Source organism: Hippoglossus stenolepis, chromosome 22 (assembly GCF_022539355.2).
Source record: "Hippoglossus stenolepis isolate QCI-W04-F060 chromosome 22, HSTE1.2, whole genome shotgun sequence".
Taxonomy (NCBI): domain Eukaryota; kingdom Metazoa; phylum Chordata; class Actinopteri; order Pleuronectiformes; family Pleuronectidae; genus Hippoglossus; species Hippoglossus stenolepis.
Genome location: NC_061504.1, coordinates 4,489,478 through 4,516,955, shown reverse-complemented (window position 1 = coordinate 4,516,955; position 27,478 = coordinate 4,489,478). Strand labels below are relative to the sequence as shown.

Here is a 27,478-nt window from a genome sequence, read left to right as displayed (position 1 = left end):
CACCTCATCCTCCCATCCCCGTCCGTCCAGCCCTCCTCTCATTGTGGTGAGTTTAGTGATTTGTTTTCCTCTCATCGACCGGGGTCTCGTGATGAGACAGACGCTCGCCTCCCTCCAGAGCTTTTGGATTTCCAGACTGAATTAGAGGAATATTTCAGCGACGTCCTGCTGTTCAGAACACTGCTGCCCACAAAAACACATTCCAGTCACTTGATGGACCAGACGGACACACACACACATACACACACTCCCAAATAGTGCACATATACACATACAGTGTCTTCTCTGACCTTGACTCACTGCATGATATCGTAGAGATTAAATGATGTCGTAGAGATTAAATGGATCACTGGTGTGTGTGTGTGTGTGTGTGTGTGTGTGTGTGTGTGTGTGTGTGTGTGTGTGTGTTGCTATTTGCTTTTTGTACTCTGATGACCCAGATGTTTATATTCTTCTTCAAAACACTTCAAGTTCACACTGTTATTCATCCAATTTCAATTTTATAAGCAGAAAAACGTTCGTACAAAAATATTTACATACAAGCTGACGTTCAGACTTGAATTAATAACAAATCAAACATCCAATAACTTTCATTCACAGACATAAAACTCTCTCTGAAGTAACAGTTGACTAATAAGACATGTTAAATATTGAATGTAATAAGAACAAATATTGTATTTAAATTGCTGATATTGATTCTATGAAGACAGTGCACTTGCCAGAGCCCGATTCTAATGCCCAAATTCTGACTTTACCACTGGATCCATAGTGCAACTCAATGGTGTCCTTAGGGTTAGGGTTAGCAAAGATAACACAGTCGACTTCACCGTGATTATTTGAAGGGGGCTCCTTGTGGCAAGAAAAATTAGCTGTGTCCCATTTCAGGGGCCGCATCCTTCACAGGCCGCATTTGAAGACGGGCCTGCATCACAGCGGAGAAACTAGGCTGTTCCATTTTGAAGGCTCCCTCAAGTGCGTCCTTCCATTCCTGAGCAACAAAGGATCCAACAGGTGTATCCTTCTCAGCCCAACCTATCCCAGGATTTATTTCGCGCTGGTGAGGAAACTAACAAGCTCGCTGCGCATGTGGCTGCAGTAAGTGCAGTCGTAAGAGTGGGACAAGCTAGGGACGCAAATAGGAAATCCACTGTGGAACACACCGTCTCATTTCAGCTCGGCATTCGTGGACCATGTCCTTGAATTCAGACACAGTTTTGACTATTGAATGTAAAAATGCAAAATATAGGTGAAGTGTACATTTTACTTTCTTCTTTTCTTGTTATTGCTCCTGCATAAACAGATCTATACTTCATAGATTTTGTTTCAAAGCCTGGACCTCAAAGGTTGGTGGAAACACAATATTTGAGAATGGCATGACCATGATAACGTGTCACTATCGTGGACCACGCCACAACGATGTATCGTCAAATCTTTTGAAGGAACTCAGGCTGTATTGGATATTGTGGATGGGTGAATGGATGTGAAGGGCGAGGAAGAGGACGGATGAATAATGTTTCTGTTAGGCTGGTCTGGGAGGATGGATCTGGTTCTGTCTCAGGCACATTTTCGCCCAAGCTGATGTCGAACCCCCCAGACTGAACCTAGGGAGAGACATGAGAGAAAAATGCCCTGGATGGAGCTGGAAGGGACGAGGGAGGAGAGGATGAATGGATGTAGGAAGGGATGAGGAAGGAAGAGGGAGGTAGAGATCTGAGACAAACGGAGCAGGATGGGTTGACCAGGTATAAGAAGGGTTGATGGGTAAGTAGAGGGGTGGTTGAGGCGTGGCCCAGCTCCCGAACCTAAGTTAAATTATTAACTTCATCTCTTTACACTCCTACGAGCGCCTGCTGATGTTTTTACTGTCGCTCACTCACAGTTGTGCCTAGTGTCAGGAAGTCAGCGGAGCAAGAAGTGCTGCTTAGCCAGAGAATAAATGTTGGATTCTCTTTCAGGAAACTTTTGTCCGGTGACCATGGAATCATCCTAACCCTCACTGTTGTTGCAATCAAAGATATAAAAGAGAGAATTAATAAAACAAAACTACGTGGATTATTACTTTACAGCTGATTTTGCTCTTATATGAGGATAATTGTTTGTCCCTGCCCTTCCTTAGAGGCCGCCCAGCAGCCTCTCACTCTCCACAGCCAGTTTTCTGTCCAGGCGGGTGGCAGCTTTGGGGCAGGTGGGATTAGTTAAAGCTGCATACGCTGGCGCATCGCTGTGCTCGCATAACGCCCGGGTGGAGGCTCCTCCTGCGTGATGGCGTTGAGGTGGTGCCCATCCCTCCGCTCGACGGCCTTCAGCTTCTCCTGCAGCTCCTGCACCTCCTGCTCGGCCTTGCGCGTGGCCTTGCGGGCGTTCCTCAGGGAGCGCTTCACCTTGCGAACGCGCTCCTTCAGCTGCCGGTTCCTCCTCTCCGCCCCGGCGAGGCGCTCCTGCAGCTTCCGGCCTCGCTCCTCCTCTTCAAACAGCGCCCCCTGCACCGAGGAGCACATCAGCTGCGGGGGGGGGAAGACGGAGAGGGAAAGTGTGGAAGTTAGTGAACTTAAAGGAAGGTGTGTTTTTGTAACGACTAGGCAAACAGTTGTAAACCACCAGTTGCCATCTCGTCAGCTGGTTGTTTAGTGTGGGAGCACTGGTGATGTGATTTTCCCAGCAGCCTCTCTGAGAAAATGACAAAAAACAACATGGGTCTTTTGATCTGCACAGCGCTGTTATTTCTCCTCTGCGATCACACTTGGAAGGAGGGAGCATTGGGAAAAGTGGAGGTCCTGACCCTCGTCATTTGTCTTTATCCACATAGGCGCCCTGCTCGCAGTTCAAAAACACATGAGGGGAATGTATATGCTGCTCGTGTGTGTCTGTGTCACCCACAGACCCCCCCACCCCTCCCTGACAATGTGAGGGCGAGCACTCTGATGTTCCAGGGGCCCTAATTTTCCTTCTCATCATTAGAGCAGAGCTGACCTGAACCAGTGGGGTTAGCAGGGGTGAACGCTCTCACAGTGGGGAGTGTGTGTGTGTGTGTGTGTGTGTGTGTGTGTGTGTGTTCCTTCCTCAGGAATACAAACTCACACCATGTACACTAAACCTACACAAAATCATTTTGAAACCACAACAGTTTATGGTCTCTGTGGCTGTTTTTTCACATTTCTGCAGTTGTAGGATGCTATTTTTGATAAATGTGATAATGTCACTGAGACATTTTAGGAAATACACATATCAGCTTTTTGGTCAAGCGGTAGCTGATAAGATAGAGAAGATAGAGACGAGAAGAAGATGTCACTCTTGTTCGTGTAGGTTTGGAACAATGATGTTTAACTGCAGTGCTGACATGACATGAGACAATACAAGAGACAACGTGGTTCTTGTATGTTTGGAGGTGGTGACGGTGACGGTGTCGACTATGATGTCCCTGATGATGGCGGTTTGTATTACGGATAGCAAGATGCTGATCCCTTATTGGACTACATGTTCATGTTCTTTTATGTGTTTATGTTTCATGTCTTGTGTGTCGTAGCCCCTGCTGTGAACACAAATTGCCCTTTGGGGACAAAGAAAGTTGAAAGTGGGACAGAGTTAGCTCTTCAACTTATCTTCTAAAGTGGTAGCAATCTCCCAAAATGACAAACTACTGTTACTTGAGTGAAAGTAACTGAGGTTTTGGATTTCCACAAAAAAATCCATCTTTAACTGAAATTACCAAATGTGTAATTTAAATATTCAACAAGTGAAATGTACTTTGACTCTGAAATAATGTTTTTAAAGGCAAAGATTAGTTATAAATGATTAAATGTACGAACGTTTGTATTTGTCTCCATGTTGAAAATACTGCATATATTTATTTTGTATAGTCAGTTCACCAAGGACATGTCATGCAACAGAGTTCACTGGCTCGAATCAAACAAGGAACATTTCTGTTGCACAGCCTTTGCCTTAGAACAAGGAACAAGAGACAAATATCCTCAAAGTCTTTTTCTTCCTGTAACATTGATACTCTTTTTTTTACAGTTTGAACTCTTTGTCGTAGGAAGGCTCTCAGTCTGCTGCATGACCCCAACAGACACACACCACCTGTCAAAACATCTGGGTGTCACCTGCCTGCTGTTCATCATCATCTGTATAAACAGTATTTAGAGGACATGTGCAGACACACACACACACATGAATGCACACAATGTCCTCAAATACAAGTATGCTAAGTTTTAAAGGCAGCAACACAGAAAGACAGTGTCTCTATTGTCCAATACTGTAGGATGTCAAAACAAAGGGGAGGTGACTGTCATACATATGGATAGATAGATAGATAGATTTCCATATCATTATTTTTATATATCCCATCAATTTCATACTTTGATGTCTATGTTGTGAACTTGTTGTGCTGACCCCAACGGCAGGAAAGTGAGAATACCAGGATTGGAATATTTTTTTAATTAAAAAAATAAGATATCACTAATTCTACTAATTCTTCACTTCTGCTGATGTTTTCTTCTCTCTATGAGGCCTGACACTGCTCGATGAAACAAGCTTCATGTTCTCTGTGATGTCGTCTGTCCTACTTCACTGAACGACCACATGGGGGATTCAGTGTCACTATGGATGTTTCACTGAGGTTTAATGTGAGTAAACTTAATGTAGGAGCCTTGGCACCGTGATATTCAGTATATTTCCCCCTGGACCAGACTGCAGCACAAATTTTATCTAATTAAAAAAACAATTTGAATTTGAAAAAAATAACAGACTGAGGAGGAAAATTAAGAAAATAGAGACTGTAAACAAAAGAGCTCATTTATTTCTGAACTTTTGGAAATGAGCAGGTCGCCAGGGTTTCTCCTCTTCCTCCTGGGTGACTTTTATTTTGAGGTGTGTGTGTCTGTATGTGTGTGTGTGTGGGGGGATGTGAGCGATAAAGAGATAAAAAGGAACAGAAGGGAGGCAGAGAAAGGAAGAAAAACAAAGATGAGACAGAGACAGTGGGAAATACACACACACACACACACACACACACACACACACACACACACACACACACTGCATTCATCCTTAGGTTTAACTACTCAGTAAAACAGGCAGAGTAAGCGTCCACATAAAATGTTAATGACACAGAGAACTTGTTAAAGGTGTTTACTTGACAGTTACCACCAGAGTTTGCTCTCGTTGGGGTTACAATCATGTCATTAGGCTGCACGTAAACACAGAAAAGTGCTGATTTAGAGGTATTTGGGGAATTCGTCTATATCTCACCGTGACCTGAAGGCTAAAGAGCCCATGATAAGTGAAATCTGTATTAAACATACACAGATCTTACAAGAGTCTCTACCTCTGGCTCATGGTAAAAGCGGCTCAGCGCGCTGCCGATAAGAAGAAGCTTTGAACAAAAGTTAATTGAAGGTTTTGGCAGAAAAGTGGAGGAAGCGTCTTGTCTCTCCCTCTGGAGGGGCGTCTGGTTCCCACGAGGCTGAAACCAGAAGCAAACCACCTCCCAACTCCTATTTTTCAGGGACGTCTTGTGTTTTTAACTCCAGCCGGAGGAGGTCTTCAATCCTCCACACACTTGGAGAGGGATACGACCGTGGAAATGCTTTCAAGACCCCTTTGGACCAAACCCAAAATTCAGGACGTCGAAAATTAGAAATAAGATCTTGTGCTTCTTTTTAATTTAGTTTCATTTGCAGCCCAAACAAAACAGAGGGGGAAGAAAGACATGAGGGGTTTTCTTTTGCTTCAAATCTGAGTTTGATCTTCTACTAAGGGCGGGGAAGGTGAGACATGACGTGGAAGTAGGAGGTCCTGCCATCTCAACACTCCTCCATAAATTCCCGGAGCGAAACATTCGTTTGGCGCCGTGGCCTCGCCTGAGGGTCACGGCCTCTGCATGCGGGTGCTCGTCCACTAAATGAGCAGCGCATTTAACCCCTGTCTATCTGACCTCTGACCTCATGGCTCAGACCTGCAGGTCAAACATGCAGAGAAAGGGAGAGGAAGACACCACCCGCACCTCCCGCTCCCTTTAATCCATTCCAGGAACCATTAGCCATGTCAACTTGTAGGAACGCTGCAGGCAGAGATGGGCTCGGTCTGGAACAAGGTGCAGTTTCCACAGAACAATGCAACAAGATCTGAGATGGCACAGTCAATGATATAATGATATACATGCGAATTTAGCAATTTTGTGTCTTAAATTACCTGCAATGCGTTGATTTCTGAATTACCGTAATGATGCAACTCGGTTCAAATCTGTGTTGTTTTGGAGCATGTCCATGTCTCAAGACATTCAACACAAGTCGAGTCAAAAAACAATTAAAAGACTGTGGAGACACATCGAGTCAAACATATTTTGGGACGAGTCAAATCTCATGTCACTAGATAGAAGACCCAATTCAACGTCAAGTCCACAAACACAGTCACGTTTTAAGTCAGTCAAGCTTTGTCAAGTATAACATTAGCAACAGATGAATTCAAGTCAAGTCTGAAGTCATTTGCGATTGTGTACATTTTTCTTTGGCCATTTTAAAGCAACGCTATGCTAGCTTTCGACATTCAACAGTTTCTCCTCCATCTGCTCTGCATAAAGCAAAGCCCTTGTGTGTGTTTTCCTCCTTGTTCTGTCTTGTTTCGAGGTGCGACCTGCTTATTTCAGTCAGAGCAGGTGATAAATGCTTCAACATCTGCATCAGCCCGTCGTCTCCTGTCGAAAGGGCTCAGCTTATCTCTGGTCTCAAGTCAGCAAGATTGACACACTTTCAAACTGCTGTCTGCACAAAGATGTGGACCTTTGCCATTTGCCCTTTGACCCCTGGACGACCAGTATCCTGAGGAGCCAGACGGACGGACCTTGACCAATCGGCGATCGCTTTGATCTTCAACTTGCTGGGACGTGATCACACAGGACCAATCACACGCTGCAATTCTATAAAAGAGGCGAATCATTTCTTCTGTGTGTGTTTGTGTGTGTGTCTGTGGATACCTAATCTTTAATCTTTACTTGAGCTGTGCTGACAGGAATGTGGTAAGGATCCCTAGAATCTGAATTTAACTACCCTCTGGCACAACACACACACCCACACACAAACCAAGACCGCGCTCTGTCACACTTTCCTTCCAACACACTTAAATGAAATTCACACTTCATCACCACAGTGGATTTAGGAAGTGTGTGTGTGCATGTGTGTGAGTGTGTGTGTCTGTGTAATAGTTGAAACAGTGTTGAAACAGGCCGTTACCCTGTTGTCCTCCTGGGCGTCCCACTCGGGGCTGAAGGTGTGGAACGGCTGGCTCCCTTGGGTGCAGTTGGAGAACTGGAAGAGGCTGGAGAACATGCGTCTGTTCTCAGAGGTGTCTGGGAAGATGGCGTCCTGGAAGTTGACGCCGTGGGGGAGGATGTTGTAGTTCTCGTCCATCCTGGAGGTGACATGGACAGGAAGAGATGTGAGGAGGAAGAGTATAATTTTAAGTCACTTAATGGAAATGCTGAAGCACATCAGAATAACATTGTATTGTAAGTGCAGGAGTCTGACTCTACATAGTTTGCTCCAAAAATTTTAAGACAAGAGTTGTTGAATGTTAAAAGTTGCTATTTTGCAAAATGCACTTATGTCTGGGAGTTTGTGTGTGTTTGAGAATGTTGAGAGTAAGTTGAGTGAGTCTAAGCATCTGCTGGATGTGTTTGCAGTGTGTGTGTCCAGCCCTTGCATCCTCACCTGAGGAAGAAGAAGTAGGAGTAGTTCTCCATCACCGTGTGGGACTGGCAGGACAGGTACCCCAGCCCAGTCAGATTGAGCCTGGATCCGGTGGGTACCTCCAGCATGCTGCCCCAAGCCTGGTCGCACAGCAGCTCCACCTCCGCCGAGTACAGCAGCCCTTCCTCTGCGCCCTCGTAGCCGTACCCGAACCCGAAGGACAGCGAGTTGTACATGCTGCCCTCCCCGCCCAGGGGCTCCCGGTGGAGCGCCAGGACCCGGGCGTACACGATGATCTCCGCCAGCTCCGCCCGGCAGCCCTCGCTCAGCGGCCGCCACTCGGAGGGCAGCTGGCAGCCGTGCGTAAAAGTGTCCATGTGCGCAAAGACGCAGAGCGCAGTGAGGAGGAGAGTCGCGGAAAACATCCCGAAGAAGTCCGTGAACACACTGGATGATGCAGCTCCTAATATTGTGTTTCAAAAGTGTTATTTGTAAAGAAGTCAACACTTCTGGTGGTTACCTGATCGCTTCAGGATGCTCTACCTGACCCAAAATACCCAAAAGTCAAATCTCCACACTGCATGCGAGCATCAATCTTGCAGAGATTTGCATTTTTCACTATTTAAGTTCATGTAAAAGTATAAAATGAAAAGATCAATGCGCAGAAAGTCCAACAGCTCCAACCTGTTGTGTTCGTGGAGTTTCTCTCTCATCTGCTGCTGCAGGAGCCAGAGGAGCTTCTCCAGAGCGCACCGGTGCTGCGTTCACGGTCTGATGTGACGCTCTGACATCTGAGGTTTCCTTGTGGGACGTTCACTGCATCCAAGTGCTATTTGTCTGGGATAAGTGGGATGAACTCTATTTTGAACTGGCTGAACCAGATAATGTTCTTCACACATACTTATAGAACCTAATTTAACACATTTTGAACAAATATTATTGGTAAACTATTCATGACGTTACATTTTATCACTTAATCACACAAGATATGTTTCAGATGCGGATGCAAAATTCCCTCACAGATACAGAAGTCACTGTAGAGCAAATACAAGTATGTTTTTTTGAAAATGTAATTTCAACATCATTTTCCAACAGATTGATTCACTGCTCTCAAACCAAGTTGCTCTTTAATAGAAATCATTTCTTCCCATTAGGAATTTTAAAGCATCTAAGGAGGATTCAAAAAGGATTAAAAAAAAAACAAGTGGTTCCTCAGTGAGGTAGAAAAGTGGTGTCTAATCTTAGAGAACATATTCAATAGAAGTTTTTGAGTAGTTTTTCAGGCAGCACTGAAGGATTTCGACTTCCCCAGGGAAGTGTCCTAAATTCTGTTTTCCAGGGGACACATAGAGTCCCTGACATGGACTTACATGTAGGTAAGTAGGTTTCAGGGAATGGTCGGATTGTAATGAAGAATATTTACTTCATTACTGTGCTTGAGTACATTTTTCATTTATCCTACTTTACTATCAGTAGATTTATTATCAGGTACTTCCCACTTTTACTCTTCTTCATCTATCAGCAAATATCTGCACTTTCTACTCCACTACACTTTTACAATGCATCGTGTCACATGTTCACATTGTTTTTTTTAAATATCTTTAGTAATCAATAAGGAGAAGTGATTAGATATTGATCCAATCAGAGCGGGCAGGTTCCATTAGACCCCGCCTCTTGCAAGAGCAGCATCACTGATGAAGAAATGAAATGGATTTGGAAGAGGCCGAGTCTCAGCCATCAGATATACCCCATCCCTGGTCTGTCCTATTCTTGTCATAAACAATATACAGGATATGATGGAGTAGGCCGCTGCATTCAGTAAGTACTTTTACTTTTAATACTTTAAGTAGATTCAAACGCAAGTACTTATGTGGGAATTTAAATTTGACTTGAGTACCTGTTTATCTATTTATTTGTACTTCTACTTGAATAAAACATTTGAGTAGTTCCTCCACCACTGGTTCCAGGGATTCCTGATCCAGGTCAGTGTTAAGTCCATGATAAGAGAAGGTGTTGGAGGAGCAGTGATGGTGCTCCTGGTCCTAGATCCAGGGGCTTTGAGGGATTGAAAGGCCTTCTGCTGGGGGCTCAGTGGGACCTGTGGGGCTGAAGAAGAGACTGATGAAACTTCCCATCAGTCCTCCCACCATCAGGCCTTCTGGAACTGCCATGTACGGTTTGCTTGGGCATCACTGTCATCTAGTGGAAGTTGTAGTGAAATGCAACGTGTGCTTGTTTTTCTTTGTGCGTAACAAATGCTCAGAATGGATTAATTGAAAGGTTGCTATGGAAATGAATACAAATAAAAGACGCAAACTGGTATTTGACACCTATGATATTAGCTGAGTACATATTCCATTACAGTCTAATATTAGTTTTTGCAGTGGTAGATATTCCACTTGGATTGATTATACTATATTTTTCTGTATAATTGTATTATATATTTATATAAGACATGACTGTGCGGGTGTGTCTTAGGGAAACTCCAGTTCCTCCTCTCTCCAAGTACAAGGCGACACCTGCAGGGAAATCCCCCTGACAGCAGGCCCCGCCCCCAGCTGTCAGACTGCAGCTGATGTATAGAACATGTGGATGAACCTGTGAAGCTGCGGCTCCGCCACCGACGCTGCTGCGCGTTATATACACATCTTTGCTGCTGCATGACGTCATTTCAAGGAAATGAAAGCTCCTGCAGAAATCAACACAAGTCAGAGCTGCGTCAAAAACCAATAATTAGACCAGTGCGGACAGGAAGTGAGAAAAGTGAGCCTGAAAAATAAAATAAAATAAAGGGAAAAAAAACTACTTTACTACAATTAAAATTTTTTTTTTTAAATTGAGGTTCAAGTCAAGTGAATTTAAGACCTAACAACATACTTAGTTGAATCATTAGATGAAATAAAATAGAATCAAGTTATTTCTGAATATAATAATGTTGTATAATGTGGTCCGTTAAACTGTAAGGGAGATACGATTTTATTGTTCGTTTTACCTTTTGAAATATTTTTTATTTCCACGTGTTGTGTATTTAATTTGATTTAATTCCATTCAATTTAATTCTTTGTATCGTTTTTTTTTGTGACACAATGTTAACATGTATTGAAGCCTAAACAACTACATACCATCACAGTAAAAAATAAAATAAAGTAAAAATCAGTTATTTTACATTTACTTTAAAAACCATGTCTTAAGATAAGTTGTTAAAGGTTTATCTCCGCTCTTCTACCTGTTCCAGACCGAACCACACAAGTGTGACTTTATTTGTTTAACCCCTTCCCGGAAGTGTCGTGTTGCTGCTCGAGAACTGACGTCAGCACAGAGATCTGGGTTGTGGGACACTTGTGTGTGTCTGTGTCTCCATGTCTGTGATCTGAACACACTGCGAACACACACGCACACACACACACTCTGTGTTTAGCTCCGCGGCTCCGACAGCAGGTGAGTGAAACGACTTAAAAAACCCCTTTTTACACCCCCCGTGTGACGCAGATGGTTCGGACTCGGACTCGTGTTCCGTGTCGTGTGAGTCGGTGTTGAACTTTTCAGTGAGTGGCAGCAGTGGGACAGCGGACAGGCCCACAGAGGAGAGGGTTCAAACACAACAACTATCTCCGTGGAAACAGTGAGTCTGTGGTGTTACAAGGCGGGTTCCAGCTGTTTGTTTACCCCCCTGTGGTTCACATAGTGTTTATAAAGGGACCGACCTGTCCTGTCACATCCCTCCATTGTTAATAATGTGTGATTCATCAGAGACCTGATTCCAGTCAGTGTGTGAGGACGGAGACAGACAGGGGCTCCCTGCTGTCTTATTATGTAATGGTTGAACATTCATGTGACCTGCTGCTGAGATCACTCCTTGTCTGTGGCTGAATCACTGACTCACTGGCTCCTGTCAACAGGCAGATAAAGTTGATCCTACTTAAAGGTCCAGTGTGTAACATTGAGCTGAAAGGGATCTAATGGCAGAAAGTGAATAGAAAATAATCCTAGTGATGTTTTCACTGGTGTGTTTCATCTAAAATGTACAAATTGTTGTTTTCTTAACCCAAGAATGAGAGAAAATACATTGACCTCTCTACGGAGGCCGCCATGTTTTTTACAGTCGTCCAGACTGGGGATGTCACGATATGAAATTTTGGTGCCACGATTATTGTCAGAGGAAATATCACAGGTTTCACGGTTATCGATACTATAGAAGGAAAAAGACACACAACAAGCAATATATAGCTGACAATGTAGCTAGTGAACTAAAATATTTATTATATGTCAGACACCGAAAGTAAACAGGGATTGAAAGACCGAACAAGCTAAATCAACAGTGAGTGACAAAGGTCAGACGGACATAACAGACAGACAGACAGACAGACAGGTGATATATGTGATAATATGAAAAGGGTTCAGTGATAAATAGTGGGTCTGGCTCCCCAGAGATGATGATGATGATGATGAGAAGAGCCGCAATACCTTAATGTAGAGAAAAGAACAAAAAAAGAACCGTGGGTCTGTTGATTTGTGTTTTTTATTTTTTTAAGTAAATGCTTAAATAGAAACAAATAATAATTAAATATATGAATAAAACTTTGAATGTAAAAACACTACCAGCGATACAAATAATATAAATAGCAGTAACAGTTATGAGCTCACAGTCGTACGAACAAGTTATTTCCTCTGTTATTTACCATGTAGTAAGCCTTGTTAAATCCATATCTGAAGAACATGAAAGGCCTAAATTCTCCGTCTCTTCTTATTTTCGTCCTCTCAGCATCATGGCGTCTGGAGGCCCTGTGATAAACGGCGACATCTCTCGCTCTCCCAGTCTGTCGGGCCCGCTGGAGGACACGCTGCTGCAGATGAACATCCTCATCCAGGAGAACCGAGACCTGAAAGGTGAGTGCGAGGGACGAGGATGTTGTGGTCAGAGCAGCAGGCTCATGTTTGAGGAGACAGTCATTTGTTGTTGCTGCAGCATTGGACCATGAAGAACTCTGTCCAAGTCATTATCTAGACTGGCTGTGCCGTATGGGGTCAAAGGTCAGATGGTTTTCCTGACGCTGTAGTGTAATGACACCGTGTACGGATGAAAACAGCAGTAGGAACGAATGTAATTCAGTACAATGTGCATTTATTCAAACTTTCTGTCTGACTCTCGTCCCCAGAGGCCCTGCGTCAGACCAACGTGATGATGAAGGAGCGCTTCGAGGGTCTGTCCGTGTGGCGGGAGAAGCAGCGGGATGAGCGGAACTTCCTGGATAACAAGCTGGAGGAGGCTCATGGCCGCATAGAGGAGCTGACCCGCGACAACCAGGAGCTGAGCAGGAGGTTGGAGGTGGTGGGGAGAGCTGGAGGAGGAGCTCCAGGAGGGAGTCAGGTGAGGGTGGATCAGAGCAGCTGAGAGACACTGTTATGTTCCTGTGTTACATTATATTAAGCTACTGTATTATAACCAAACAGAGTGCGGAGGTGGATGCCCTGCGTGCCCATGTTGCTCGCCTGCAGGCGGAGAAGAACGACCTAGTGGCCATGAACTCTGAGCTGCAGCTGAAGGCGGACGAGGACTCGCAGGAGGACTCCTTCATCGAGATCATCAGGGTCTCGGTGAGATGCAAAACGTTTACACACACATATTATATAAAAGAAATTATAAATCAGGTTTCTTCTGTGATTATGGTCCTAAACTAAAGTTTTGCGTCTAACTGTGTGCTTTTCTTCCAAGGATGGAGGCGTCGATGGCGTGAACAACGTGTGCGGCACAGAGCGAAGCACACGTCTGGACATGAGCATGACGGCGTCCCGGCTGGACAGCAACAAGGAGGTGACGGTGAGCCAGCTGCTGCAGTTGCTGAGGAACGAGACCCAGCGGGCCGATCAGCTGAAGGAAGAGCTGCAGGCTTCTGCTGCCAGGTTCGATGACATTAAGCATTAAAGAACCCTTCACTGCATCCATATTTGATTTATATGATTTTTTTTCAGTAATGCCATTTAATTCACATTTAAAGATTTTAAGAATTTTTCAATTTGTTATTAGTGCAGCGTTTTCATTCAATCTCACCTCTTGAAATTTGTTACAACAGAGTTACAGAGCTGAGGGAGAGGAAGAGTAATGAAGACGAATCCACACAGACGACACAGCCAAACATCACAGTGACCAAAGAGGATTCTGAGATGGAAGCAAAGGTCTTTTTTTTTTTTACTCAATTCTCGATAGATCCTTATCTATCTATTTATATTTTATTTATTTATGTGAAATGGTCACGTTTTTGTAGTTGATCCTCTCTAACAGTTCAGAAGAGGAGGAAGCTATGTCTGCTTTGCCCGATGGGAAATGTTTAATGTGTAATGTTTGTGTGCCATTCTGGAAATATTCAGACAGCATCTGAGGTGGAGAATCTCAAGTCTCAGACAATGACGCTGTTCAAAGAGCTGCAGCATGCTCAGAGCAAGCTGGACGAAGCAGAAGGCATGAAGAAGAACCTGCAGGACAGGTTAGACACACACACATGCGCGAATATGCAACATATGTAACATCTAGCCACATGAATACATTTTAACATTCAAACAAATTAATAATAAGAATGCACCAATAATTTAAGTTACCATAATTTGTTTTAATTTTGCCTTATTTAAAATAAAAATACAGGGAGATGCAGGAACAACATTACAAAACAGGTACAAATGTTTCTTCTTCCGTATCTGATGTCCGTTTCCTATCTAGATACCGGGAGGTGGAGCAGGACGTGGCGACTCTGAGGGCTCAGCTGGTGGAGAAGCAGGTGGTTCAGTCGGAGAACGACCGGCTGAAGCTGCAGCTGGACAGCATGCAGGCCCAGAGCCTGATGGAGCAGAAGAAGGCCGGGGAGGAGAGGTCAGAGGACACACAGAAATACAGCAGACACAGACATCAGAGGGGCCACGTGTTACGTTTGAATCTCTGCTGCGTTTTTGCTCTACAGAAAAATGGCTTTAGTAAATGACAAAGCATAATGTTTGACCTGATTAGGCACTGGAAACCACCTTTTTCCTCAAGTCACCATGAGAGTAATTGTCCCTGAGCCTGACTCACCTGTAACTCCCTCCTTCACAGAAACACATTAGGCCAGCTGAAGGACGCCTATACCAAACTGTTTGAAGACTACAATGAGCTCATAGAGGAGGAGAAGAAGAAGAAGAGAGAGGTATTTTTGTGTTGTAGCATGAGGACATTTTTATTCAAACGCTTTACACCAAACTACATGCAGGTATACAAGTGTAAATCTGGAGCAGTTCTCGGTGCAGTGGAGATCTTCTAGTTTAGGTTAAACCAGAGGCAGAAATTCAACTACATCTTTATAACTAAGGCGGTAATTAGTGTTGTAGTTTTACTGGACTGCATTATATGTACATATAATATAACAAAACATTAGAAACACCTCACAATATAATTCTGTCTAGTTCAAAATCACAGCAGACTACAACCTCAACTTGTAGTTAAATTATTACATCTCAACAAAGTGTGTCAACACAGATGTTGTTGTTGCAACAGATTTTGTGTTTAGTGTGTGAAATGGCATCTGCGTGTTTATGAACATTTAAACTAGAAACATATTGTATTATATTAATATTATATTATTTAGGATGAAAAATACATTCAGTAAGAAAAATCTGTGAAAAAATACCAAAATCAGAATGAGCAAAGTCAGACATGACAAATTGCTACATCCAGTTTTGAATAAATATTCTAGCTACTGAATTTGATAAGAGTGAAGGCGAGTTGCAGGCTGAACTCAGACCAGGCAGGAGAACTGGAGCCATTAATATCAGTATCAGGAGCGAGATGGAGTCTGTTATATTTTTGAATAACTACAGCCGTCCCTCACTGTGTTCACTGTACTTCCTTCATTTTGGTTGCCTGATTTTCAAAGATTAGAAGCTGTTCGCTGGAATATCTCTCAGGGGTAGAGGAGATGACCTCACTTGTGATGAATAGTCAAAGCTCCCTGGCACGAGTTGTAATATAAATGATTTACAAATGAAATCCAGTCACGCTTGACCTTTGCCCTTTGCTCCGGCAGTCTCAGCTCGTGAAGAAGGATGTTGTGGACGAGCTGCAGGTTCGACTGACTGCAGCAGAAGAAGCTCTGGCAGTAAAACAGAGCAAGATTGATGACATGAAGCAGGAGATTTTCATGAAAGAGTCGGAGCTGGAGACCGTATCTGTGTTCCAGGCGCAGGTCCGTGTGTGAATGCATGTTTTCATGTGACGTTGTGTGCTTACATGTTGTCCAGCATTAGACCTGGAGTATCAAGCTCACATGGCTCCCTTCAGTCCCACGGTGTTCATCATGCTTTTTGCTGTGTGCAGGCCGAGGTCTACTCCTCCGACTTCTACGCTGAGCGAGCAGCGCGGGAGAAACTCCACGAGGAGAGGGAGCGTCTGGCTGCCCAGCTGGAGTTTGTCAAGAAGCAGAACTCGCAGCTGCAGGACGAGATGGAGTCACTGGGCCGGTATGGAAACAAAAAGAAGACTTGAAGTGTTTTTAGTTGTACAATATCCTGGACTCCTTTAGTCGTTTATCAGTGTGCCCTCTGTTCAGTGAAGGCTTTTGTTGTCCGTCTCCACAGGCACTCACTGAATGAGATGCAGAGGAGACATGTGTCTGTGGGAGGAAATCAACGTGGAGCCGGCGCATCTCTGGTTGGAAGAGGTACAACTTAATTTATTTTATCACCCTGAATTTAGCCTCACAAAGACGCCTTCCTCCCAGGCTGCGTACAATAGAGTGCATATGAATTTGATATGATAAATATGTTAGTACACTTACAAATCCAGCAGACACAGAGCTATTTTAGCTTTAACCACACGGCACAACTTAAAACATGTTATGCTTGTAGTGATATATAACACAGTCTGGTGTACAGGGTCGGGGACCATGGAAAAGTACTGGCAAAAAATATAAATATAAATTCACAGGTACAAGTAAAAATAAAATAAACGCAGATGGGCTGGTGGGTGAGAAATAATGTATTTACATACAATTAAAATGATTGTGCAGTGTTTAACATCTTAATAAGCTTATATAAAGCCTAGTCGGTTGCAAGGAATTGTTTTATTGTGAAAGCCCATAACACCACCTTTGACTACTTCACTTCTGAACTAGATAGTAGATCGAAGTGGTTCACATAAAGTCAAAAAATAGCCAGTTGTGAATACGTTGTCAGTGGCTTTGCTGCTTGTAAAAAGTGCCAACATGTATGAGCTTTTTCTAGTCACAAGCTGGTTATGTCATCACTGAGGAAACACACTGACAGCTGCAGGAGCCCAGGTGCTCTGACAATTCACAAAAACATTTCCAACAACACAACTCAGCCACAAAAAACGAAGAGGCCATAACCCAGTATAGGGGGGTAGCGGACTTGGAGTTAATAGCTGGTAATGGGTTGTATCTGGTATGGAGCTTTGCAGGGGAAGGTGGGTGCGGGTCTGAAAACATGGACCCATGCAGGACTCTGATCGCAGCTGGTAGGAAGTGCTTGTTCAGTATCTAACCAGAAGGTTCACGTTGTGATCAATGTCTCTGACCCTCAGGTACAGACTGGCAGCAGGGGAACATTCCCGAACACGCGTGTCCCAAGTGCAATGAGATCCTGCCAGACCTGGACTCCCTGCAGATCCACATCATGGACTGCATCATCTAGACCCCCGTCATCACCAGTATCTATGACAACAGCAGCAACATTAGCACCTTTATCTGAGTCTTCCTCTGCTTTGACATGTACCTCTTCTCCGGTCCCTGTGACAGCACTTCACATAGGCCCTGCAAGATCAGTAATATTCACTGTTGGATGGGGACACTTACCGCATTACAAGTCAATGGATCCCAAAGCTGTTTCAAGGGTCACAGCACAGGAAACGTCTGGAAATTGTTTTAAAAAGATGGCGTCTCAAGTTTGAAAATGCTGAAAACATTTGGAATAGCACATAAATAATACTGTGGGACACGTCCTCTTGTAGGTTTTGTGTCTATGCTGTTTGTTTGTTGCTATGAAAACAAGCTGAAGGGGAAATCCTTCGAGGCGAAAGAAATCTGGAACATCCAAACAGAAAGTGCACAAACCCTTTGACAATATTTAAGTGTGGTGTTGCCTTCCGGCCGAGCACTCATTAATGAATCAACCAAAGCTGAGAATTTATAATTTGTATTTGTGTAGCAAGTTGATTGCTTAAGGCAATTTCTTTATTTAAAAAATGTGTCCTTGTCAAATTAAAATGAAATTCTTTCTTTATTTTTTAACTTAAGAAGGATATTTTAGGCTCATAGCTGTTTTTTTTGGTGTTGGTATAAAAAGGAGAATACGCCATGTAGACATTTTAATATGAATATATATTTTATTTTGCCTCTGCAGATGATATCTGGGAATTAGAACACACTATACTTAACTTGTTAATCAACCTATGACTTTAAGCAGCAGCCTTTGTATGATACATCCAGGAGGCTTCAACACCATGTTGCTTCTGTGCTCTGTAGATTATAAAGGCCTGTTAAATCAATGTTGTAAGTCTGTGAATATAATAAATAAAATGATTTCCAAACTGCTGTCTACTTTTACTAATATAAAAACCTGGAAGTAAAAACATCTACGATTAGTATCCATATTTTACATGATGATAATTAATGTTTGTACATTGTGACAAAATTTAAGAAGGTCTATCTACTTTATTTATTTATTATAACTTTTGTATTACAAAATACATATTTATCAGACAAAAACATTTACAACAACAATATAAAACTGAGCAAATTCAATATAAATATATATTAATATGCACAAACACGAAAATCATAGGTGCGATGGTTCAAAGTAAAAGGAATTTTAAATACATAGATAAATAAAATGAAACTCTGGGCACAATAATATAATATAATAATAACCCCACACACACAGCCCGTTCCTCAGCTATGTAAATACATATTGTAGGCTCTTGAGTCCGCCTTGAAAAAAACAAACAATATCAAACTGATTTTGTTGTAACATTTTCTTTAATTATTCACAAAAATAATTGATTTTGATCAATTCAATCTTAGTTTTTTTGTCGAACTGCTAGTCTACGTCTACGACACAGAAACCTCTTATTTTCAATCAGGCAAATTATTGGCCACCTAACACAGCTTTGACAACACAGCGGGGTCCTCCGTTTAGCGCCAGTTTAGATTTTTCTCCCTCGCTCTGAGTCTTTGTAGAAGAAGCGAGACGAACTGAATGTGACGTTTTTACTAAATATAACTAGTAATGGATCATAGCTGTGTTTACTGTTAATTGCAGGGACATATGTGTTATATTAACAGACCGGACGTGTTTATAAAGTCTGTCAAAGTTGCTTTTGAGCGAAGGACCCAGAGCTTCACAAGATTCCGAGGTGAGTCGGCTGTCATCTCAAAACTTAAAGTTTTATGAAATACTTTATCAACAGTTTCATTCTGATATGCGCAGAGACATGTCATTGTACTAATCTCTCAAAGTTGACAGTCAAGTCTCTGTTAGAACATTAAGTGACTTTAAATGTCAGTTTAAATGGGCCCAGTGAACCAGGGCATGGCCTCCTCTGAGACACTGCAGTTTCCACAGGAAGAACCCGAATCAATACTTTACTCAACTCTTTTATATAGAATGGGAGGGTTTTTTAAGTAGTGGGGACACAGGACAAGAGTCTTTCCTGCACAGATCGGTGCTGGACTGTTGTCACAGCACCACTGGGTTACAGATTGTATACATAGTGGGAATGGTGCTCCCATTTACTTGACATACATGATAACATGAGAATGACATTTCTCTCAGAATACAGCTTCTTAGAAAACGTACATAGGTTGAAATGATCAATGTTTACTTCGTGGTGTTAAAGCTTTATCAATCATGTAACTTATATTAAGAGTCATATGATAATCACATTGAAAATGAGCAGGGTTTTAATTGTGGTCACAGCCTCATATATATGTGAATATCTGATCCAGTGTCATATAATATAGGACATCCACATTTTAAAACGATGTCCAGCTTGTTCACTATCCCGAACCAAATGTTTCCTGCAGGTCCGGGAATCAAACCACTGACCTTTTATATACATATAAGAAACGTTATAGTGTCAATCTTTGAATGAAATACTCACCTATGTAGAGAACATAAGAATTGGTTGAAGCTACTAGTGCAACAAGACAAGTTATCATACTTGAATTGAGACACTATACTGCAGAGGGCCTGTTTAACATGAGAAAATGTGCAGTATGGCGTGATGTAAACATATAAATAAACCTGTCAACTACACATTTTAATGTGAGGAAAATATGCATGATAGGATTAAGTATCATGGGTCTTTGTAGCAGCAGATGCCATTTTAAATAGGGAGATAAGGGAGGAAAGACCCATTGAAATTGATGTAGGTAAACAAACCATGAAAGATTAAATAATGATTAGGTTAACCACAAGTCTAGTAAGAATTGTCTGGATCATCATTTCAGTCTGTTTTGCAGATTTTGTGGATCCAATATACCAATGAAATAGACAATTATTATCCATATATCAGGTTTTCAGGTCTTTCGTCGGTTGCTCCAGAATGAACATTTTTGAACCTTTTCTTATTATCAAGTTAAATTTAAAAGGTGTGTGTTTCTAGAGAGAAATGCTTTTTAACTTAAAGAGCTGCTGAATTAGATTCTTATTCTGCTTCCCTATAGGTCACCAGGTTATCTGAAATCAGCCCCATCGTCAATATCCCTAAAATGGACAGTAAGTATCAGAAGACTTATAATAAGCTTTACCAGTAGTTCAGGAAACACATATTTACACTGGTAATCTGCTCAGGTGAGGATGATCTGGACATTTTGACTGCGCTTCTGGCCGAGAGCGAGGACGTTGGCGAAGATCAGGCCGGTCAGGAGCAGGCAGACGACTTAGACGGCCTGTTTGATGATGACAACAACGAGGAGGAGGAGTACAAAGAGGGCATAGAGGAGGAAGAGCAGAATGCAGGAACGGATGATGTGGTGTCAGATCTCTTTGGAGATGTGGATGACATTGAAAATGAGGAGAAACACACTACAGGAAAATCCAGTGGAGCAGAAGCCAAGTCCAAAAAGGATTTACAAGGTTTGTGCCACAGCAGTCGCTCCTTAAATCTGTTCATGTGCAAAGTAATTTAGTTCAGTAAAATGTTGCTCGATGAGTCTGTGTTCACCCCTGGAACCTTCTTCCCTCTCCAGAGGAGCTGAGAAAGATGCAAGAGCAGATGCAGAGGTTGCAGCAGCAGCTGGAGGTCAGTCAGAAGGTTTCCACCCCGTCATCCACTCCAGTCAGGACAGCTGGGCGCTCGGCTGCTCCCAAACGTATGACCCCCAAACCAACACCTCCCCGACAGCTCACCTCCAAAGTGACTCCGGCTAAATCAGCAGCTGCCACACAGAAGACACAAGCGGGTAAATGTTTTGTTGTTTGCTATTTAATGTTACACTTTAAGTACAAAATAAATCAGCAAGGGAAACAGACGATGATTGTGTCTCTGTTTCCTGACTGCAGCAACATCTTCGTCCACTCCAGTCAGAGAAGGAAACGTGAAGGTCCACGAGTCCGCTGACTTCTCCGACCAGCTGAATAACGCTGACTCCTTCAAACGCAAAGCCAGGCTAGCCCACCAAGCCAAACCCAGCACATCACCAGGTCAAACATCGCTTAAACCATCTTTTCATAAATAACAGAATTGCTAAAAATGTTCCTTAATTGTAATTTGAAGACTGATGTACTTTCCTCTCTGTTTTCCCCTCAGAGGAAAGGGGGCCCCTGGTGGAGATAAAGCTCGGCAGCACCTTCCAGCCTTTGGAGAGCACCAGCAAGGTTTACAAGCCTCTGCGTTCACCTCCGGCCACCAAACCTTCACCAGCTGCATCAGCGGCAGCCAAACCTTCTTCTCTCCCTGCTCTCCCTAAAGATGTGGCTGTTGAGAAATACTCAGGACTGCGGCTCAGGTGAGGACACAGAAAATGTGTGATTGACATTTTATTTAAATGGCAAAGATCCATACGCAATAAAGGCTTTTCGATCTGAATCGCGGCTTCTTTTTTTTCCGATTTCAGAAAACCTCGGGTTTCCTCCATTGATATGGACCGCAGGATGGGTGACCGCCGTCTGATCCGACTGTCGCAGGTGCCGGAGTGTTTGGCTCGGGAGAAGCTGGAGGACAGTGACTGGGTGACGTTTGGAGTATTGGTCAACAAGGCCACACCACAAAGCAGCAGCAGTGTAGGTCTATGCACCTTCCTCCCATTTTGGATTGTAACTCTCTGTGTTTTGATGAATACTGTTGTGTGTCAAGTGGAAGGAATCTCCAGGTTCTAGCAGCTCTGCAAACAAATAAAATGTGGATAAATGGATTTTGACTCACTATTCACTAAATTAAAGAGAAACACAATTATCAGACCAACTCAAACTTTTCAGCAATACTTCAACTATGGATTTCTCGTTCCAATTAAAATTTTCCGAGCTTTTCTCAAACATTTTTCCCATTTCCATGTTCCCATTCTGTGCAGCCGTATCTCCGTAACGACAAACAATGGGCGTACATTATAGATCGTATGACTTACAGTAAACTGGCAGCTTCAACTTGTGATTAGTGGAAGATCTCTGTGATGAGTTTTTTTTTTTATCGCAGCAGTAATGCTCCATCTAATCTAAAATGTATTGGAAATACTGTGCACCATCACACTCTTGTCTGAACGCATCTTCTCTACAGGGCAAAACCTTCAGCATCTGGAAGCTGAACGACCTCCACAACCTGGACGTGTATGTGTCTCTGTTGCTGTTTGGCGAAGTCCACAAAGAGCACTGGAAGACGGAGCCGGGCACCGTTATCGGACTCCTCAACCCAAACTCCATGAAGCAGAAGGAAGGATACGATGGGGTGAGCGCACAGTCTGGAAGTTTCCAGTTCCCAGTAGCACAGCTTGAGGATAGTTTTCTCTCATTATCTTGACGTTTGTGTAGTTATTTTACCAGATAACCTTTATGAATGTCAAAATCCTCAAGCAAGCTCCTCCAATCATCACCTTTTATTTATTTAGTGTTGTTGAGAGCGGTGGTCGACATTCACAACTGTCAGAAAATCCCCAGTTAAATATGATGTCCACTGAACAGATTTTTCAGGTTCCCCAACCAAATGTTTCATGCAGTTCTGGCTAATCCCATCAATGATCTTCCAGTTGCAAGTCTGGTTCTCTCATCCCTTAACTTAAACGGATCTCCTTGAAACTCTCCTGTTGTAATATTAAGAAAATTACAGTTATATCAGAAAGGTTTCCGATAAAAATCATAAACTTTTCTCTCAAAGATCATCGACTGTCTCCGGTTTTTCAAATAATGAAGTTAAGAAAGATAATTTATCATTTGGCGAGGAGACGAGAGGAACGGTCAATTTCAGAGAACCTTGAGAAAACTGTTGACATGATATATCCTCTTCCTAACTCCGAAAGTAAGAGTTTGTGGTGAACTTGCACAGGTCAGCCTGACGGTGGATCACCAACAGAAGGTGCTGCTGATGGGTGAAGCTCAAGACTTCGGCACCTGCCAGGCCCCGAAGAAGAACGGAGACCCCTGCTCTCAGATTGTCAACATGGTGTGTGCATCCTTTCAAGCTCCTTCTTTCCCTAAGTTGTACCTGTGTTTTTAAGTCCACATCCTCACCAGGGATCTATATTCCATTGTTTCTATGTGCTTGTTTGTTTCCAGTTCGAGTGCCAGTTCTGCCAGTATCACGTCAAGGCCCAGTATAAGAAGATGAGCTCGAAGAGGGCTGAGCTGCAGTCCTCATTCTCTGGAAAAGCTCCCAACAAGTTCAAAGGGAAAGGCAGCAGCTTGAAGGACCGGCTGTGTCAGGACGGCTTCCACTATGGTGGCGTTTCCTCGGCCGCCTGCGCTTCGTCACTGTGAGTCAATAGATTGATTGTATGTTCTTGCAAGTCTCATGCAATGGCAAACATATAAAGTTTTTTTTAATGACACAGTCATTCATCAAACTGAGATAACAAACTGGTCCCAGTTTAGATTGTGGCAGAAATTATCTTTGCACTTTAACTATGTGTATGTTGAAGTCACTAACGGCTGTATTTAAAGCCAGCAGCACTGTGGGTCTGGTCAGAGTCTCAGCCGCCTGGCATTTTCACGAGCACATCTGTGTGTTACAGAAAGTCCTCCAAGCCCGTCCAGAAAACTCTGGACAAGCTGTTTGTGAAAGGCTCGGCTCAGCTCGCGGATAAGGCCAAGAGGCTCGGTAAGGAGGAAGACACACACACACACACTCTGATCAATATATATTATTTTCTATAATTTTCATGGAAATGCACCTCGATTTTATATCCTCTTTAACTGTTGATGTGAGCAAAGGGCTGTAGAGGAAGAGACGTGGCCGCGTGAGGTGAAAGGATGGATCATGCTGGTGTTTTTAAAAACAACAGACAGTCAGCTGCTGTGTCTGACTGATGACACACTCAAGGGAGTTAACGTTTAAACCCCTATTGTTGTAGTGAGCGCTGAAAGCCTTTGACTCATAACTCAAACCTAAACACCATCCATAAAATCACTGAGAAAGCATCAAAGAAAAATGGTGCAGAGCTTGCCTGGGAATTAGTGTTTTTAGCTTTTCTTCAGTATTTAGGTAATTCGGTTTTAGTCGTCTGTACATCCATGGGTACACTGCAAACAGGCACTGCTAATAGTTCATTCAGTGGATTTTGAATGGTGCCTGTTTGCCCAAAAATACATTTAAATATTTTTAGGATTTGTTTAATAGTGAAACAATTCTCTCTAAAGTTATTTTTTTTGTGCTTTTTTTTATTTATATAGGTGTGCAGTCCGGTGAAGTTTCAGGTTGTACAAGCGAATTCAAGAGTCTGATGTCGTTGCCAACACCGGGAGCTCTGCAGCTGAAGAAGCACTTAGTCCAGGGCAGCAAATCAGGTACACAGCTCTGTCACAACCTTTGTGCCTCACAACCCTTAAAAACCTACAGACGTCTGTATGGGTTGATACCTGACTGGTAGCCTGGTATTTACAGTGCCCAGATATTCTCATTATTGATCTGTTGTCCATCCTCAGTCCCCAAAGATGCGACTGGTGCTCCAGTTCAGTCCATCACAGCCTCTGACCTGCTGAAGCAGCAGAAACAGATGCAGCGGGAGCTTCTGCAGAACCGTCGACAGAGAGCGGAGGAGATCCAGAAAAGGGCGCTGCAGAACTCTGCAGGGGTCAGACCCGGATCGTCGTCGTCCTCACGGACCCAAGATGGTCTGATGTCCCCGAAAGCCGCTTCTGAGGTCCCCAGATCCACCCAAAGCCCCGCAGCACCCCATGCGCCCACCCTGGGCCGAGGCTTCTCCGAGGGTGACGACATCCTCTTCTTTGAGAACAGCCCCCCTCCGGCCCCTGCGGCCAGCGCTCTGAACCTATCAGCATCCAAGCTGGCTGCTCTGAAGAGACTGAGAGGAAAAGGCACGAAGCTTAAAAAGGAAGACCCCAACTCTGTGAAGAGGAAGAGGAGTAACGACGGGGAAATCAGCGCTCGGGTGGAGAAGAATCTCACCTCACCCCCAGGTACATGCACACACACACATTTTTTTCCTGTACCTAATGTTTATTTTGTTTTATAATATAATTAATGACTTACTTACAGTATACAAATTATTAGTAGATTGTTCTCTTCAGTATATGATCAAGCCAATCTCAAATACCCACTAATTATGCGCAATTCTTGAATAATTTCTTATGATATTGAACATGATTTCAATTTTTATTGCTGACACATCATGTGTTTTGTTTAAATGAATTGTTGGTATTAACAGGAGGTTTTAAAAGTGCAGATCTTCACCTTTTCAATATCTGGCAATAATATTAATTTGCTTCTGTTGTATCTTATAACCTCTTTTTTCACTTTCACTGTTATTAATAATTTCCTCAATTTAACAACACCAACTTACTTGTACTTTTAAATCATTCCGTTAAAAGAAATCAGGACAGGACAAGACATCCACTAACATATATGAAGAAATGTTCACTTCATTTCAGAACTCTTCGACAGGAAATTACCTCATTTACGTTTACCATCACCTGCTCTTCATCTTACCTGAACAGGTGAATCGTCAGGCAATGAGGAAGAGGAGCCAGCCGAAAAGAAGAAGAGAGAACAGCTCCGCTACATTGAGTCAGACGAGTTCCAGAAACTCCTCAACGCCAAATCTCGCCACGGGGCGGTGCTACAAGCGGTATGACCAGTGCATCTATTTTCATAGCCCAGTTTGATTAAAGTACATCTAATTTTTCTCTGTATTTTTTTACATCAGATGCTTTTCTACATATAAATCATAGTAAAATGTGTGGAAACTAAAGAAACTTTCTCCCCTGACTTAGGCGGAGTACCAGCTGCAGGAGCGCTACTTTGACGTTCTGGTGAAGAAAGAGCAGATGGAGGAGAAGATGAGGGGCGTCAGAGAGATGAAGTGTCGGGCTGTCAGCTGTAAAAAGGTACTGAGCGGCTTGGATTAGCGAATGTATGTGATGCTATTTTCAAAAAAGCTTTGAGCTAAGGTTTGTATGTGAGTGTAATAATCATGGTGGAGATGATTAGTCGCCTCTGACCGTCTCAGAAGTTGAAGAATTAAGCATTTTTTCCCCATGTTCCGCTGATTCCAGTGTAGTTACACCTACTTTAAGCCGGCGGATCGCTGTGTGGAGGAGAATCACGCCCTGAGGTGGCACGACGCCCTGAAACGTTTCTTCAAATGTCCGTGTGGACAGAGAGCCATCGCTCTGGACAGACTGCCGCACATACACTGCAGGTGAGACTCCGGCTGTGTCTCCAGCTTTTGTTGTCTCTTTCTCACGTTTAATGTTTTTTTAAGTGTCAGAGGATTTGAAATGGTTTACTTTCCATTAGTTCAGCAATAGTGAGTGAAACCTAAACTCAACTAGCACCTCTTATTGAATACAATCAAATGTTAAAAAGTTGTTTTCAGTTGTTAGATTTTCTGTCTTTTTTCCCTTTGTCACATGAATAACTAATGTTGTTTTACTATTACAGTAACTGTGGTCTGTTCAAATGGGAGCGTGACGGGATGCTGAAGGTAAACTTTCTCTCTGACTCAGATTTCCTTTCATTTAAAGTAAAATAAATATACTTTTATGGCTGTGAAAGAAAACACTCCTGAGGTTGATGTTCATATTTTATTACAGGAGAAAATAGGACCAAAAATCGCCGGAGAGCTTCTCCAGCCTCGAGGAGAGGAGCATGGAAAGTTCCTCAACAGCAGATGAAGTGACTTCATCTTCATCCCTGCGGCAACCCGGTCGTCAAGGGAACAGCGTGTACTTGGATATTTTTTTGTTTGTTTGTCTTGTGTCTTTCTACATGTCTATGAATTTTGTTTTTAACCATGTTGATTATGGAGATTTAAATGTTTGTGATTATATTGACTGGAAAGAATCTTATTAAAGTAAGAATTTGCATAAGAATTTGCGTACGATTTCACGTGAAATGTGTGTGTTTCTACTCAGTTTGCAGCTGATAAACTTAAATGAAGAAAAGCTGAGGAAACAGATGCTGTATCTAAGTATGAAATTAGATCAAAATGGTAAATATGTCCCTCAGGTCAAAACAGCAACATCAGGTCAATTTTTAAATAATCTTACAGAATAGTAATGATTTCCTTCTTTCCTCTTTGTTGGACTTTTCCACAACAGAGGTTTTGACTTGTCGCAGTACAAAAAGAATGTCTGAACGCATGATGGCT

The 27,478-nt window shown here is 42.8% G+C and overlaps 3 protein-coding genes across 5 annotated transcripts; 2 read left to right on the top strand and 1 right to left on the bottom strand.

Moving 5' to 3' along the window:
- Positions 1-489: 489 nt before the first annotated feature.
- ccdc3a (coiled-coil domain containing 3a) lies at positions 490-8,449 on the bottom strand. Its single transcript, XM_035147415.2, has 3 exons — positions 7,704-8,449; positions 7,227-7,404; positions 490-2,501 (listed from the first exon to the last, which is right to left on the bottom strand). The coding sequence occupies exons 1-3, from the start codon at positions 8,105-8,107 to the stop codon at positions 2,196-2,198; spliced, it is 888 nt and encodes a 295-aa protein (XP_035003306.1). The 5' UTR covers positions 8,108-8,449; the 3' UTR covers positions 490-2,195.
- Positions 8,450-10,961: 2,512 nt separating this feature from the next.
- On the top strand, positions 10,962-18,250 carry optn (optineurin). Of its 3 annotated transcripts, XM_047338590.1 has the most exons (14): positions 10,973-11,120; positions 11,229-11,304; positions 12,445-12,569; positions 12,839-13,050; positions 13,134-13,277; positions 13,396-13,583; positions 13,754-13,856; positions 14,049-14,164; positions 14,395-14,544; positions 14,764-14,854; positions 15,731-15,889; positions 16,021-16,163; positions 16,281-16,363; positions 17,245-18,250. In XM_047338590.1, exons 3-14 carry the CDS (start codon positions 12,449-12,451, stop codon positions 17,352-17,354), a joined length of 1,620 nt encoding a protein of 539 aa, XP_047194546.1. In that variant the 5' UTR covers positions 10,973-11,120; positions 11,229-11,304; positions 12,445-12,448; the 3' UTR covers positions 17,355-18,250. The 3 variants fall into 3 exon arrangements, with proteins under 3 accessions (XP_047194544.1, XP_047194545.1, XP_047194546.1); XM_047338588.1 differs by lacking the exon at positions 11,229-11,304 and having other exon boundaries at positions 10,962-11,120; XM_047338589.1 differs by having other exon boundaries at positions 10,971-11,304.
- A 274-nt stretch (positions 18,251-18,524) lies between these two features.
- Positions 18,525-27,214, top strand: mcm10 (minichromosome maintenance 10 replication initiation factor). The gene is made up of 18 exons (XM_035147182.2): positions 18,525-19,074; positions 20,387-20,438; positions 20,514-20,798; positions 20,912-21,124; positions 21,225-21,365; positions 21,472-21,670; positions 21,779-21,944; positions 22,435-22,602; positions 23,197-23,313; positions 23,427-23,623; positions 23,882-23,967; positions 24,540-24,653; positions 24,792-25,286; positions 25,824-25,954; positions 26,100-26,213; positions 26,382-26,527; positions 26,770-26,812; positions 26,922-27,214. Exons 2-18 carry the CDS (start codon positions 20,432-20,434, stop codon positions 27,000-27,002), a joined length of 2,703 nt encoding a protein of 900 aa, XP_035003073.2. The 5' UTR covers positions 18,525-19,074; positions 20,387-20,431; the 3' UTR covers positions 27,003-27,214.
- Positions 27,215-27,478: the final 264 nt, after the last annotated feature.